Source organism: Drosophila sulfurigaster, chromosome 3 (assembly GCF_023558435.1).
Source record: "Drosophila sulfurigaster albostrigata strain 15112-1811.04 chromosome 3, ASM2355843v2, whole genome shotgun sequence".
NCBI classification, from domain to species: domain Eukaryota; kingdom Metazoa; phylum Arthropoda; class Insecta; order Diptera; family Drosophilidae; genus Drosophila; species Drosophila sulfurigaster.
Window position 1 is genome coordinate 7,871,593 of NC_084883.1, and position 16,629 is coordinate 7,888,221.

The 16,629-nt window shown below is 39.7% G+C and overlaps 4 protein-coding genes across 7 annotated transcripts; 2 read left to right on the forward strand and 2 right to left on the reverse strand.

The window, feature by feature from the left end:
• Positions 1-3,017: 3,017 nt before the first annotated feature.
• On the reverse strand, positions 3,018-5,905 carry LOC133842094 (glycerol kinase). The gene is made up of 5 exons (XM_062275011.1): positions 5,564-5,905; positions 5,341-5,469; positions 4,902-5,246; positions 3,815-4,835; positions 3,018-3,758 (listed from the first exon to the last, which is right to left on the reverse strand). Exons 1-5 carry the CDS (start codon positions 5,648-5,650, stop codon positions 3,541-3,543), a joined length of 1,800 nt encoding a protein of 599 aa, XP_062130995.1. The 5' UTR covers positions 5,651-5,905; the 3' UTR covers positions 3,018-3,540.
• A 1,060-nt stretch (positions 5,906-6,965) lies between these two features.
• On the forward strand, positions 6,966-9,074 carry LOC133844058 (cytochrome P450 4p1-like). The gene is made up of 8 exons (XM_062277885.1): positions 6,966-7,221; positions 7,286-7,486; positions 7,548-7,629; positions 7,701-7,801; positions 7,872-8,142; positions 8,247-8,467; positions 8,520-8,834; positions 8,891-9,074. Exons 1-8 carry the CDS (start codon positions 7,020-7,022, stop codon positions 9,052-9,054), a joined length of 1,557 nt encoding a protein of 518 aa, XP_062133869.1. The 5' UTR covers positions 6,966-7,019; the 3' UTR covers positions 9,055-9,074.
• Positions 9,075-9,823: 749 nt separating this feature from the next.
• LOC133843761 (uncharacterized) lies at positions 9,824-11,821 on the forward strand. The gene is made up of 3 exons (XM_062277446.1): positions 9,824-10,168; positions 10,407-10,532; positions 10,673-11,821. The coding sequence occupies exons 1-3, from the start codon at positions 9,985-9,987 to the stop codon at positions 11,542-11,544; spliced, it is 1,182 nt and encodes a 393-aa protein (XP_062133430.1). The 5' UTR covers positions 9,824-9,984; the 3' UTR covers positions 11,545-11,821.
• A 351-nt stretch (positions 11,822-12,172) lies between these two features.
• Positions 12,173-16,440, reverse strand: LOC133843759 (heat shock factor protein). Of its 4 annotated transcripts, XM_062277442.1 has the most exons (9): positions 16,184-16,436; positions 15,784-16,026; positions 14,808-14,916; positions 13,595-14,736; positions 13,256-13,536; positions 13,072-13,177; positions 12,870-12,938; positions 12,700-12,775; positions 12,173-12,635 (listed from the first exon to the last, which is right to left on the reverse strand). In XM_062277442.1, exons 2-9 carry the CDS (start codon positions 16,006-16,008, stop codon positions 12,472-12,474), a joined length of 2,172 nt encoding a protein of 723 aa, XP_062133426.1. In that variant the 5' UTR covers positions 16,009-16,026; positions 16,184-16,436; the 3' UTR covers positions 12,173-12,471. The 4 variants fall into 4 exon arrangements, with proteins under 4 accessions (XP_062133426.1, XP_062133424.1, XP_062133427.1 ...); XM_062277440.1 differs by having other exon boundaries at positions 13,072-13,536; positions 16,184-16,440; XM_062277443.1 differs by lacking the exon at positions 12,870-12,938 and having other exon boundaries at positions 16,184-16,434.
• Positions 16,441-16,629: the final 189 nt, after the last annotated feature.

A 16,629-nucleotide genomic window follows, 5' to 3' on the forward strand; every position in this document is an offset into this window, starting at 1 on the left:
TTACGATGCCGCCAGTTTTACGAGTCGAGCCACTGAGCCAAAACTGAGCCCAAGCTGAATCCTCGTCTTTGTCGTTTTCGTTGTCGACGTCGTCATCATCGTCAGGCTTTCATGCTTGGAGAAACTTTCGCTCGGCGAATTTACGACATTTTTATGGCGGGCTGCCATGCGAGGGCGGCTCGTAAAAAGTGCGTAAAAACTTTTGTGCCCGGGCAATTGATAAGCCAGTCAGCCAGTCAGCTAGTCAGCTAGTACGTTCCCTTGAATCCTTGCTTCTTCCTTGCGTCAACAATGATTTCAGCTGGCATTGGGCGCATATGCAGATGAGTTTGCCATAAAAAAGCCAAGTGAATTTCGCTCAATAAATAAATTGTACGCGCAATGTGCGAAGCCTTTCTTTGCACTGGGCGGGTACACGCCCACAATTTTGGATAGCTGCCGCCTCTCGTTTATAGATTTGTGACGGGTGTATCAGCTTTATGATGAGAATTGAATTTCCCGTTCTCCGAACAGGCGACGACGAGTAATCATCATAAAAACCGAAATCCTAGCAAATTAGTATTTGAATACAAAATGCAAGGGGTGGGTGAGAAAGGGTATAAAAAAGTCGTAGAACTTTCGAGTCATAATGCTTGTATATTTTATGGGTAGCTGACAAACGAAGCCACCCCCCCGTGACTCGTGTCGCTGCATGCAGGAGTTGAAAGCAAAAAGGGGGTTACTTCTGATGCCACACATTGCACAATGGCGCAACTTGACGAAATCATTATTTCGCTCCGACATTTATTGATGCCATAAACTTGAAGATTTATGCGTATGCCACTGACGCACAACACAACACAACCCAACACAACGGAGCACAACACCCCTCTAGCGTGTTGCACATTGCACGGGACACACCGCAGCGTCGCTGTGGCAAATGGCAAATCCTAAGCCCTCTTGTAACCGCATAACGCAAAAACCCACCCGGCCAGCGACGCAGCACATTGATACCCACAATTGGGCGATGCCAACTCCAATTCACATTGCTACGTGGCCATGTCAAATTTTTGGCATATTGCAGCACAGTGGGACACAGTATACGCTGGCTGACTGGCTGGCTGGCTGGCATAGTGTTTCATTCCTGCATTACTCAGTCTCCTAACCTTGCTTATAAAGTACATTCGTGTTTGTATATAAGAAATAGTACTACACATACAACAGCGTGTTAATTTATTTAAATTGACTACGTGCAAAGTTTACTGGCTTCAGCGTCTTCTGCCACGCCCCCCATTTGCTGCCATTGCCCATCCTCACCCCTCACTCCTTACAACTCGCTCCTCACCACCCATCAGCCATCAATGCGTTGAAGGGAGTGTGGGACTGTCTCAATGTTTGCACAAATTTCACATTTTACTGCGCGTCGTCGACTCCGTTGTCGTTTTTGTCTTCAAATGCAAACCAATTTGCAAACGTCGCCGGAATGTGTAGCTGAGATTTACACTGGCCTTGACGACACTTCGTAGACGCTACCATCTGCAGAATTAAAGCATCCAGTTTTTGACACAGTGTCAACTACATTTGGTACTCTTAAAATATTTTAGTTATTTTAATTCTACACAAAAATAAGAAAGAGAGTGCTACAATCGACCATATTATTCTTAAAATATGCCAAATACATATTCTGAAACACACTTAAATATACGTTTTATTTGTTTTATCAATCTACTAATTCATTGAAAATATATCATAGAGTATAAAATATACGAGATTATATAAATCTCTTATAAAATTTGATCTGATTGCAACAAAACATTCAGCAATCATAAAGACTATAGTAATAGAGAGACGGGCATGGCTATAGACGCAGATCAGATACTTTATGTGGTCGGAAATAAATTCATTTGCTTGCACATACATTTTCTGGAGGCAGTCGAAACTCTTTCATTAATAATGTGATATAACATATTCTAAAATACCCGCTGAGAATTTAAAAATATATTATCTGAATATAATGATGATCGCACATAATCCATAGACTGAAACTCTTTCATTAGTAGTTATACGACAACATTTTCAAAAATATACATAAGGTATTTCGAAATATTTTTGGATTTGGCAATTGCTGCAGCTTTACTACTTTATTACTCGTATTTAGCAATATTCGTACAGTCTCTTAAATAGCTTGAAATACATCCGTTACATATGTGAATATTTGAATAATTCCATGGACCCCAGGGCTTTCCATGTAGCGCAGCTGGCGAACGCGCGCGCATAAAAACTCATTTGAAAGAGTGCCTCGACTCCGACTCCGACTCTGACTCCAGCACCAACACCAACTTCAACGCTGCGGCTGTGGCTGAACGAAGACGATGAGTACGACGTGCACCAGAGACAACAGCTTGGCAGTCAGTGGATGGAACACGCCCGTACTGTCAATTTGGTTTGGGTGAGATTTGTGGATTGGGCGCTGGAGCGTTGCGTTCAAGCGCACATTGCCTGTGGGTCGCTATGCATGAGCACAGCTGCTACAGCAACTGCTGCTGCTGATTCTGCTGTTCGAGCTACTTTTCCCCAGGCTGTCTTGGCAACAATTCGCGTGTCAACAATAAGCGCAATAACTTAAGTTGCATTCAATGGTTGGGTCCGTGGAGTTGCCGTGAAGCCAATGACAGGCGTTGAATGCATCCAAACAGCAGATGCAGATGCAGGTGCAGTTGCAGTTGACTCCAGGTCCAGGTGCCTGACTCTCCTGCCAGCTAATTAACTGGCAAATGAATTTCAACAACAACAACAACCAAGAGTACAGGCAGCAAGCAGCACAATGTGCCGTGTAAACAGTGTCCACTTGTGCAGCAGCTACTTGAGCTCCTTTGGTTATGGCTCCTCCAATGAAGTGGCGTGCGCCTCGTCACGCAATCCAGCTGGCAATCCTTCCCATAGGGCCACCGGCAAAGTTTGTCAATTTAAGTTATTCAGAGCGTTGGCAAACGCCATTCAAAATTCAAGACCTGGAGATGGGGATGCTAGAAAATAACAATGAACTGAACATTTTCTCATTTACAATTTTTAATCCTTTGGTTGTGGCATATTCATATTAACAGTGAATAGTAGTAATAGATTGTTTTGGAAGCTGGTTCTACTTTTGCTTATTATATATAGATATAACCACAGCTTTAACAATTGTCTTTTCGTTAAAAGAAATAAGTTGCATAAATAGAAGCCTAAAAATACAGATTACAACTAAATTGAGCAAAATGATAAATTTGCAATAAATTTTAAACGTTCTGAGAATATGACATGCCTAAAACTATAGTTAGTTATGTATATAGCTTGTATATACTAATCACAAAACCTTTTTGTTTTTCATATTCTAACGTTAAGGACAAATTATAAGGAATAACTGGGAAGGAAATAAAGAAATTACATGCTAATCTAAACAATAAATTTTGAATGCGCAATTAAACCTACATACATAATTCTTGTGACTAGATTTCATATTGTCGGACGCTGAATTAATCTGTCAGCGCCTAAAAGCATACTAAAAACACATCAGCTCATCTAAGTCAAGCGATTGTTCTTGAAAAAACTGGCCAACAACAACATCGCAAAGGATGTGGTGAGGAATATACTGCCCGGAATGGAGCGGCGTATAGGTAAATTGGGATCACGTTCGCGTTGGGCAAACAGCTCCACATCCGCTTCATAAGTCTCATAATTGTTCCAATGCAGACACTTTTTCACTGCATAGTCCCAGCGCCGATACAACAGTTCACGACCTGCAATGTTAAATAGATGTTATTGATGTAGTGTTGATTCTATTACGTCCACATACGATTTTGTGTTGTAGTCGGAGAGAAGACATCCGTTGGAGGTGCGTACATGCGTGTCGCATAAGGTAATGACACCACTCGCATTGTTACACCAGCGGCTATCATGGCCCCTAATCCAGCTGGTGATGTAGTCTGTGGACGTTCCAGCATCCACCCAATGATATCTGCAACAAACTGTACTAGGTGACTATCCTCTGAGTATTCGCCACCGAATGTCAAAACGGGCGGCATGCAAGCTGGATCCCAGTTTGGCGTATCCTTTTTGAAGGCCTGAAGTACTTCGTAGATTTGAAAACCAGTTGCTTCATACGCGGCTTGTGTGATGTTCTCCGCTGTCGTTTGGCTGGTTAATCCCAGTATAATACCACGCGCATCATAGCGCCAGTAAGGAGCATAGAGACCATGGAATGCGGGCACAAATGTAATCTCCGAGCGCTTAGCCGCAAGCCCACACTCCGCATTTAGCATGCTTGAGGAACAGGACGAGGAAATCATAGAGTTCTCGCCAATGAATGTATTCAATGACTCTACCACATTATCATTGGAACTGATTTCTGTACTAATCTTAAGTCCCTGGCGCAGCCAGTTAACCGTCGAACCAGCATTGGAAATGGCACCTTCGAGCGTGAAATGAGTATCTGCTGTGGGACCCAGTTTATGTGCGATGCCCGTGATTAGTCCATTGTCTGACTCAATCATCTGTTGAGCCGTATTAAGCAGCACAAAGCAGCTGTCATCTAGCGTACACACATTCTGACCAGCCTTGATACACAATTGGCCCAGCAGGGCAGCTGGCTGTTCACCCATTATGCCCGAAATGGGCACTCCCAATAAAGGCCCCTCGACAATGTACCCGAAGATCTCAGAGTTGGAACGTATCCGTGGCAGTATTGCCATTGGCAGTTTAAAGAATTTACATAGCTTAGCGTCCCACTGCTGTCCGGCTAGATTCATTAGAGAGGTGTAGTGCGCATTCGTCACGTCCGTTGAGTGAACACCCACATCGACGCCTCCAGTTAAGTTCTAGATATATTATTATATTAGATTTTCTGTTAACACAAAAGTAGTCTTTTTGGCTACCGTACTTACCCATAGAAGCCAGGAATCCAGTGTGCCAAACATGCATTGCTCATCTTCAACAGCCTTGGCCACCGATGGCACATTTTCCAGCAACCATTTGATCTTCAAGGCGCTAAAACAACTGCTTAAAGGCAGCCCGCTGCGATGACGCACATAATTCACATTGCGCTTGACATTGTTTAACAAGGACTTGAGCAGTGGGGTGCTACGACAATCAGACCAACCGATAGCATTGTGCAGTGCTTGTCCCGTCTGTTTGTTCCAAAGCACAGTGGTGCCGCGTTGATTTGAAATGCCTACCGCAATGATGTCATGCGGACTGATTTCCAATATCACTAAATTTTTATAGGCAGTCTACAGCGAATATACGAATATACGCAGTACATTGAGAGTGTTACAGTTTGGGTTAGTGAAGAGGGTGATATAATCGAAATTTTGCGTTACGCACCTCAATGCACTCCTGCATGTGTTTCCATATCTCGGCGGGATCATATTCCAGCCAACCTGCATTGTGCACTATCTGACGCAATTTAAGTTCATGATAGGCCAGCACCTCGGCGTTTTTCGTTGAATAAATCTATGGAAATAGATATTGACTCAGCTTCACTTTGCGTATGTGTGTGTGTTTTGTGTTTTGCAGTGTGTTGTAGATTTTCCTTTCGACCTCTTACCAGAAAACGGCAGTGGGTACTGCTCACGTATGCAACGCCAATGAGAGCTCCAAATCTTCCATAGCGCCCGTCGTTCATATTTTTCATCAATTTATTGGAAACAAGCACGTGCCTTATGTTCTGTGCCGGACGCGCGCCAAATGCGACGCTTGCAATACGTTGATTTGATGTTTTTTACGATGCCGTCAACACGTCCACACCTTCGTCTTGCTGACTCCGACGACCAGGCGCCCAATATGAATTCCTTTTTGTGCACAGTTAAATGTGATGCATAGTTTTATGAAATCGAACAAGATTTTTAAACGACTCATTGATTGTTATTTAAGCAGCGGTACATTAATGTGACCGCACGGAAAGTATGGTAAAATACTAAAACCATTCGACAATCCCTCAATATACCAAAAACATTGAAATACTAAATAACGTATGGTAAACAGCGGAGATTTAAATTATCATTTGTCGAAGAATATTTGAATTCTACCAATAACGGACTTTTCCCTTTGTCCTTTAAATACAATACAATTAAAGAGTTACTGAAAAAAAATGAATAAAAACAACCTAAGAAATTTATAATGAAATCGGTTTAATTTTGGAGTCGTCAGTTAAAAATTTTTTTCTTAAAATTGACTTTATTGTGTATTCATTTACATGACTTGGTGACCCTCGTTGATTAGCTTGTTTACAATAGATGAATCAACATCTATTTGCAAAAAAAAAACCTTTAAATATATTTTTTTGATTTTGTTTACTAGAATTCTAAATATTTGAAAGTCTATTGGAAGTTTATTTATCAAAGACTAAGCAACTAATAAGTAGTGGGTTTCAACAGGGTATGACGAGCTGCTTTAGAGCAAGTACTCGACAAGCAAACACCCACTTACATATGAAGGCTTATATCTTTATGCATAATGGAGTTGTTGCTCTTATATTTTTGAGAATTATATGGTAATTAGAGCGACTTTGGTCAATAGTGCAGGGTACAGGGTATAAAAGTGCTTTGTAATGCTCAATTTGCAGATTTTGACCATATAAGACTTGATTAGCGATCGTATAAGAGCGCAAAATGCGACTCGCTCACTTAAAAATTCTGAGACCAGTCAATATTTCAATCAACAGAGTAATATAATTAGTGTTGACATGGCCTAAAAATTAGCTTTCAAGATGAACAAAATTACAATTGTTTTGAATAAAACTTTAATTGAATGTAGTAAAATATTGAAATAAAAAAAATCCACATTCCTTTCTAGCATGTTTTGTAAAGAAAAGTATAAAAATCATTTCGTGTCCAAGATTTAGCTTTAAACAGCTAGAGCCAAAGCAGCTTTGTTTATAGTCTGGATGCTCATAACTTGTTTGTTTTGTGTGATAAGTTCGAGTATAAAACAAACACTGGTAGTGGGGGCTGCAGTTAGTCGCTCTCTGGAGTCGCAAGAGTTCAGTTCTTCATAGCAAAAAAATGATTGCTACCTTTTGTCTTATCATAACCGCGAGTGTGCTGCTGCACTGGCTCTATAGGGTCAATAAAGACTACTACATTCTGGCCTTCTTTGCACGGCGAGTACATACCAAGGATGGTCGCCCGGTAGAAGATATTGTTCCCATTCCAAAGGGCAAGACTATATTCGCCCATAGCTTTGATTTCTACGGACTAGACGATGGTAATCCAAATTTAAAATCATTGTGCTTCAGTTTTATAAAAAATATACTATATTTGGAGTATAGCCGGAACATTCGAATATTCCCGAAAGTTAGCCAAGGAAATGGGCGGCAACTATTTGATATATAGTTTGGGCACCGCAGTGTACAGTATTATCGATCCGGAAATAATAGAATTTGTCGTAAATAATTCCAATCTCATTACAAAAGGAATGGTTTATAATTTCATGAGACCAGCTTTACGAACTGGCTTATTGACCGCATCAGGTAATATATGGAGAAATGCAAATTAATAATTAACAGAGGTAATGCATTCACTTTATTAAAGGTCAAAAATGGCATTTACGACGTAAGATGATAACACCCACGTTCCATTTCAATATATTAGGTCAATTTCAGGAAGTTTTCAAGTTAGTTTTTTTTTTAAATGAAAAAATAACAGAAAAATAATACATTTTTTAATTTTTATATGCATGTATAGAGCGGAAAGTCGAAAGTTCATTGACCAGTTTCCCGATCGAACCGAGAATATAATATCCGTCACCGATCTAATACCCAAGTTTACACTCAACGGTATATGTGGTGAGAACACATTAAGTAAATCAATTTCAATTAATTCAATTAATTCAATTAAAAATTAATTGCTCTATAGAAACGGCAATGGGTATAAAACTAGATGATATGATTGAGCAAGGCGAACGCTATCTGGAAAGCATTAAAATGGTTGAAAAATTATTTATTATGCGTGTAAGCAATCCAATGCATTATAATGACACCATGTATAATTGGCTGGCCGCTAGTAGAGATGCTCCTTACCTGAAGGTAATGCACGATTTCTCCAGTGAAATCATTGCCAAACGTCGCCTTCTTTTAGAAGATGAGCTAGTTCAAAGAAGTCAAAATCAAATGCCGGATGATGACACGTAAGTGGGATTACAATAAAAATGTCTCTCGCTTGTATAGTATGTGGGATGTAGGTCACATATGTATATTTTATTAATTCATTTTTAATATTTTTCAAATTCAGTTATATCAACAAGAAAAGAAGGTTTGCCATGTTGGACACTTTGATATGTGCTGAGAAAGATGGTCTAATTGATCATGAAGGCATCTGTGAAGAAGTCGATACATTAATGTTAGGTGGTTTTGATACCACATCAATGTGCCTAATTTTTGTCCTCATGCTTCTTTCATTGCACTCGGAAGAACAGGAGCGATGCTATCAAGAAATTGTGGAAAATATAGATGGTGAGTAGAAAAATTAAATTACATCATCAGTTAAATAATTGCTTTTCAATAGATGACCTAACCACTTTGGACATTAACCAGCTGACGAAACTCAAATACATGGAGTGCGTTATTAAGGAAACCCTTCGATTGTATCCATCAGGACCTACAATGTCTCGCCAGACATTGAACGAAACCGAATTGCCAAATGGTCTTATCTTGCCCGTGGGCACCCAAATTGTGGTGCAAATATTCGATCTTCATCGTAATCCCAAGTATTGGGATAATCCAGAGAAGTTTGATCCAGACCGTTTTCTGCCTGAAAACATGAAGGATCGCCACACATATGCCTTTATTCCATTTAGTGCTGGTCAGCGAAATTGTGTTGGTAAGTTTTGGTTTTATTCTCACTTATTACATCACTAATTTACTTTAATTCTATAGGTCAAAAGTACGGGATGGTTCAAATGAAAACCTTTTTAATCTATATTATAAAGCAATTTAAGATTTTACCTTTGTTTGATCCCAAAGATCTTATATTGCACAGCGGTATTACCCTTGGTGTTAAAAATGATATTAAAGTTAAGCTTGTGAGAAGAAATAAATAAATAATTATTATTTTTATAAGTAAATACAGTAGATTCCGGTTATAGCGACTTTCAAGGGACCGACGATCGTCGTTATACCCGGAAAACGCACTAACCGAAAGGAGCAAAACAATTTTTTTTTTTTTTATGGTTGCCATGTTTGTAATAGGGTTTTAAAATAAAACAAATTAATTTTTAAACAAAACAAAAAAAAAATGTATACATTTCAAGTAATATCATCGTTTTACCATAATAAATCGTATACCTGCATGTCTCTTGGCATAAGCTAAGGCGTCAGCTAAAACTAACAGAGAGTAGTAAGAATATAAGAACCTTGCTGTCGCTTCTAGGAACACAAGCAAGAGTGCCGATCACTGTTAAATACATACAATTCTAACAGCGTCGTGTGATGCTTAAATTTTTTGGAATTTTTTCGCTGATTTTTTTTTTCGTCGCAATATCCGGTTGAATTCTGAAAAATTTCGTCGGTATAAGCGGTTAGTCGCTAAAAGCGGAGACGTTCCAAGCGGAGGCCCTTTCATATAAGTTTGTATGGGGACCAACCAAGCCATCGTGTTTTCGTCGTAATAACCGGTCGGACACTATAAGCGGAGTCGTTATAACCGGATTCTACTGTAAATGCAAAATATGCACCTTGAACCGAACTTAAACAATTTTAAATTGTAGCCGCCAAACCATTAATAAATATACTGAAAATTAATATACTAAAAATGTTTTTAAATGCGGCGAAGCGGTCTTCAAGTTGGCAATTTGGCAGAAATGCAATGCAGTTGGCAGCACCGCGTAGAGTGAGCGTGCGCAGAGCGCGTAAAACAAAACTGAAAAAACAGAGAGGCACAGAAGACGTCGCGCACGCAACGGTGTTTTAGAAATAGCTAAATAAAAATAAAACCCTTCATTGATATTGATGCGCAATTGAAAGTTCAATCAATGGAGAGAAAGGACTCCATTGCTGGCAGCTTAATTCAGCAAAATACAAGTCGTTGCAGTGAAAGTCGTAAGGAAATCCAAATCGAAACGCAAAAATCTTCAAGGAGCAAAATATTGGTAACTGGACTCAAAGTCAAAATGCAACGATATTATGCAGAACGTGAGACAACGGGGCCAGAGTTCGGTAAGTACGTCCTTTTTGTAAGCACAATACACAATTGAAAAGTGCAGAATCAACCCCCAGTCTCAGTCATAGCACACAACAGTCTTCCCTTAATAGAGAGAAGACGGTCTAAGGGTTGCTCTTAGTGTTATTGTTTTTGCTGTTGTTGTTGTTATTGTGACTGCCTCAGCTGCGAAGAACGTAGAATGCCAAATAAACTGTGACGCAGATTTTAACGATTTTTCACAAAAACCCACAGACGATCGTCTAATAAAACTGGTTCGTGCTAATCCTGCCATCTATGATGTGAGCCATCCGCATTATCGACGCAATCCCGTGCGCGTGGACATATGGGATCGCATAGCTAATGAGCTAGGAGCTTCATGTAAGTTGATATACTAGATAAGAAATCTGATATTGCGATGGTGCTAGAAAATAATGAATTAATAAATTCATAGCTAGATTTCTTCTGCTTATCAATTTTAAAAATATCCGTAATCTTAAGAAATACTTTTTAATTTACAGCACGTTTTCTACAAACGAAATGGAAAAACATACGCTACAATTATCTGCAGGAAATTAAGGCACTAGAAACGGGCCAGGTAAATCCAAATGTACGCAAACGACGCTTCACTGAGGATTTATCCTTCTTACAAAATACCGCACAATCGTACAACGTGAAAAAGGCGCAAGCCTACATTACCCAGACCAATACACCTAATAATGTGAGTGGTGGTGGTGGTGGTGGCAGTAGCGACAATGACAGCAACAGTTTTCTATACCCGGATCCGGAGCACTTGCGCATCGATCCGTCGGACAGTTATGATATTATCGAACTGGACGATAACAGCGAGGATGGCTCGGCGCATGTGGAGGATGGTCACAGCGATAATGAAATTGTGCCCGAGTTAATGGTGATGGAGCCCAAACCCGATGTAGCCATGCAGTTCCATGATTCGGCAGTCAATGGCAACGGCAATGGCAGCAATAGCCACAACAATACACAAGTTAGCTCACCGGCGTCCTCACCTCTTCTTACGCCCATGGTGGTCATGGGCAACGGCGACGAACAGTCGCAGATACCTCAGTACATGAAATCCGAGTACCAACAAAGCAATAACACATCGCTCTCCAATGGCGAAGTAACCATTGAGCCCATCTTTAAATCCGCTGTGACACGACGGTCAGCCCCCGTTGATGATATAATGGCGAAAGCAGCGAAACGAAAGGCAATGGCAGCTCCTTTGCCGACATTAACACCAATCAATGATCCTATCGAACTCTACTGTCTATCCTTGGTTGACACTCTGCGGAGCATGCCCAGATCGGAACGAGAACGCGTGAAATTTGAGTTTGCCAGCATTCTCAAAGATGCCAAGTACAAAGACGAGGCTTAATTAATTGCATTACCTCGAATGTCAGGCAAAAATTTACCGGATCATTATGCATACGTACAATTATAAGTAATATTATTTGTATATTTATTATTATGATTATTATTATGTGCAAAATAATTAGATTTTTCTAAGACGCTAATTAGGCTAAGCTTAATCTTTATACTTAATATATTTAGTTTTTTTATTACAATGATGTAGTATGTGTCCATATCTATTCAGTTGTATCAACCAAATAAAATGAATTACAAAAGTAACTCGATATTACAAAAAGAAGAAATTGTTTTATCCGTCCCTCCCCTTTCCTTTATCCCCAAAACAATTTCAGCAAAAACCCATCGTCCATTGTAAGTAAAAATTTTTTTTATTGTTTGCAGCTCAAACAAACGATTTTATTTAGCATAATAATTAGACGTATTTAAGGTATTTCGTAGTCGAAACATTTTAGATAATAATATATGTATGTATATAGTTTCTATTATCGCTGGTCGATGTAACATTTAGATTCATTGATGATCAGTGTGAGTTTCAATCAAACTACATTTATCTTTCTCAATTATAAAATCTACAGAAAACTTTGTTTTAAAAGTCTTTACGGATACTCAAAAAGAAAATCTTCAATTTAGACCGATTAGTGTTATAATTCTCTATATATTTCATATATAGTGTGTAAGGCATACGTACAACAATATTATTAATAAATAGTCACGCGTTAGATGTTTACAAGCAATTACAAACTATTAGTAAACTCCCATAAAAGTTATGGGTGATACATCATCTAAATATATATATATATATATATATATATATGATCAGGATCTCAACTATATATAAACTAAAACCATATAGAATTCTATGTGTAAGTAATCAAAACAGTAAACAAATTGTCAGTTTTATGTCTGAGCTGCTATTATATCTATCATCTATAATCTACGATTCGCGTTGCGGTGTATTTAGCACAGAGCTTTGAGTTTGTAATTGACGCCCATTGGCAGCTGCTTCCTGGCCTGCTTTGTTGTTATCATCGGTGTCCAAAATGTCAGAGAGATCATACATATTGGGCTGATAGGCCATCAGTTGGGAGCCAGAGCTAGCTGCAATTATAAAATGATTCATATATTTAGAATTGACTATATAGATATTGCCTTTTGCACACACCTTTCTTATCACCGCCCATGTTGTCATTTAAAAAGGATAAACCATAGTTATCCAGCACATCCGAGTCGTTAAATAACTGCAATTAAAAAAGAAGATAAATTTCAGTTAAAATTAATCTTTCTCATTATGATTTTTTAGGAATAAGCTCAGGTTAGCTGTCGTTTGCTAACCTTTAGTAGCAGGTCCTCGTCGGTTAGCTGCACAAGAGGCATCCTGCCGACAACGCCCATGGGCGAAGCCTGGACATTCACATAGAATAAAATATACATAAATAAGTTAAGAACTATTTCGTTTAAGCGGACACACGGATAGCTATTCAGTAGAAAGTGCTTAGTGCGAGCTCTTTCTGCTATTCAGTTGTTTGATACTTACACCCAACAGCATGTTTTGATCAATGGATACACCCTCGGTGCGTAACAAATCTTTCAACGTATCCAATTCATCTTGCATGTTATCCAAATGTCCGGTAACCTCATCACTGCAACAGCCACAGAAAATTTTATTATAGTTATTATTATCTTGTAGTTCAATGCCAAAGGCTGTAGGCTCAACCAACCGAGTTTCGTGCACATTATCGCCGGTATACTTGGCCACTGTCATTGCCTGCTGCTGCTGCTGTTGTTGTTGTTGATCCTCCTTGATAGCCGCAGCTGCTTTGGAAGTTGATGCCAAGTTCGCATCGGTCACCAAAGGGTTCTCATTGTTGCCGGCCAATTCAAAGGTAACCGGCACATTGGCAAACTTGCCGTTGCTAACTGTGGTGAGGCCAAATTGTTGCTGCTGATCTAACTTATTGGCTTGGTCATCAATACCAGTAGCAGACATTAATGAATCATCCTGTAAAGTTTTATTATTGTTAATATAATGCTGATGAATTAATAAATGTGTTACTTACTTCAAATATGTTAGTGGGCATATCGTTGCTAAGAAAGTTCACATTGTATAGATCGGTGCTGCTGGTCTCTGGCTGATCAAGCAATGATGGCATGTCGCCCCCTGCACTAGCCAAGTCTGGTTCTGTCTTCACTAACAAAGGCTGTGGCATCACCTGCAACTGCTCCTTGGCTGGTGAACGAGTGCGCGGTGACTTCGATGATACATCCACATCCAATGGCGGCTGTTCTGCAATGTCGGCCAAGCGACGACGTTGCTTGTTCTTCTCTTTAAGCATCTGACGATTCCTTGCCTCCTGTTCACGTACCATCGGCGTTGTTAACACATTAACCTGCTCATCACCGCTAAACGGGCTACTGGCACCTGGCTGAACATTATGTTCCGATACATGGGACTCGGGTGCCTCGGTGACCGTATAAAGAACTTGTTGGCCAGTTGGCGAGCGTGCTGCATTGGTAGCCACTTCGTTGCCAGACAAAAGTTGACCAGCAATAAAATCCTCAGCACTCTGATTCGAATAATCATAATTTTGCGAACTACTGACGCTTATGTTCGACCGAGGTCGCTCCATTGCGAGTGGGGAAACACTTTCAGCATCATAGTGCTTGGCATAGGGGCTGTTCGGGTTCATGACCTCATCGAGCAGCTCCTCACTGAGCTCATGTATAACAGGGCCGCTTTCGCTCTCCGATTCACTCGCATTGCGCTGGCGAGCATTCTCCGGTGTGTCGTTAATCATTAGCTGCATGTGACGCTTAACACCAGACATATTTCGAGACGGTTGCACAATCGAGATGAGAAACTGTATCAGCTTGTTGACAATTTGCTGCTGCTTGGCATGCTTCTGACGTAGTGAGGCAATCTCTCGCCAGAGCGCCTCATTCTCCTGTTTCATAACGGAAAACCGCGAGTCCAAATTATCTTGACGTCCGCGCATTGCCTTCACATCGCTCAGCACCTTGGACACGGTTTCCTGCTTTAACACGCTCTTCTCATCAACACTCTTGGTGTTGGAAATCTTGCGCTTGATGTGATCCAACAGATACGGATAGTTGCGCTTAAAGCAAGGATGTGAAAACTCAATTTCATCGCGATCAAAACGAAGCCCGCCATTCTCAATCGAGGTGATCTTATGAAAGCCATCTGAAAGGCATATCCAATATTATGTTATTAGATAAAAATAATGCGTGGTTATAAAATATTTATTAACTTACACATATTTAACTGCCGTATAAAACTGGCCATGTTGTTGTGCTTGTAATTAAGTGGCAACAATTCGCGAGCAAATTGCGCCTGATTTTGTATAATAAAACTGCGGCCATCCTGCAAAGAACAAATAAACATTTAATTTGAGTTAGTGAAATAGACATAAATTAAATTACTAAATCAAGTCAACATTTAAATATTTGCTTGGTCATTGGCTGAAAGTTCGCTATTTATTATCAAACTTTTAATAGAACGCTTATATTAGTATGCTTGTTGCCTCAATTCATAATACGTCATTTACTCAATCTTCTTATCTCACTTTTAGCCTAAAGATAAAAATATTCGACCAATATTTGTATTGCTCCCACCAAATGAAAAAAATTAAAAACCTCAAAATGGCTTTTACGGGATACTGATAAGAAAGGCACGAAAGCACGTCGATACGAGGCATAAAATAATTATCTCATTATAAAGCCGCAAAAGAGGGAGCGTGTGAAACATGGAAGTGGTAATCATCACTTGACGAAAGCCAACAGCCAAAACAGAATGACGAACAGCAAAAAAACAAACCAAAAAAAAAGAAGAAAAAAAAAACAGAGTCAATTGAATAGCGCACGGGACAAATGGAAAATTTTACAGAGATGCATTCGACGGACAGACGGATGTGCGGTAGCAGGAGAGTGGGAGAGACGGAGGGCACGCACGTACGCACTCACGGTCGCTGGCCTATGTAAAGCAAGAGACGGAAAGAAGAGAAAAACGAGAGCGCAGCCCCCACAAATGCATACGTGCCATTTAGCACAGAAATAACAACAACATCAACAAGAAATGTGCAGACAACGATGACGTAGTGAAAGTCAGTCTGCGTGTTTTGTTTTTGTATTTTTTCTCTTGATGTAACGAAACACCTGCGTTTTGTTGTTATTGTTGCTATGCTAAATGAAAATAAATGTGTAGATGTAAATAAACAATATGGCGACTCACCTTGCTCCAGCAAATTAAGTTATTCGTATCCGGATCATCCACCAGACGCCAGAGCTTAGCCAAAAACGCTGGCACTCCGCTGCCGGCGCCCGTTTCACCAACTGTATGCATGGTGCGACGTGATCGCTGCTTCTGCTGCTGCTCGAGATCCTCGTCGTCCTCCTCTTCGTCAGTTGATTCGTGCTTTAGCTGCACGGCCTTTAAAGTTGCTCGCTTCTTGGACATATAAAGCGACGTTAACAACTACAATGTGTGTGAAAAATGCAAGGTGAAAAAGATAACTTAAATCAATGAATATGCTTTTTTTTCGTTTTTCATTTTTTCTTTTCACGATGGGCACAGTCCAGATAAAGTAATTCATATGTATGTATAGGTATATGTATGTGTGTGTGGCACCTACCGCAACACTTTACAGCTGTTTTCTTGCTTGTTAAACGTTTGAAGTTGACTTTTTCAATGTTTTTCAATAAATTTACACTTTGTTTTGATCAAATCTTATATTCACTTTAAACACTTTATAGTTTTTTGATAAATTTTCAACAATTTAATGCACAGCGTAATTGTTCAATCTCACGAATAAAATATTTTCTCTTCTTCGTCCGCAATGTCTATCGCTATCGCTCTCGACGTTAACTCGCAAAAACCTATCGAAGTCAACGCTGCTGCTATTTATATAGTCGCAAAAAGTATCGAGTACTCGCTGGTACTTTCTGGCGCGAGACAACGATACTTGCATTTGAATTGTTTACTAAATTGGCAGCCATCTAGTTTTTAATTGGCACTTCATTAATTTGATTATTCTAATCATTTATTATAATTTTTGATATTGGTTGCTGGTAGTTAAAT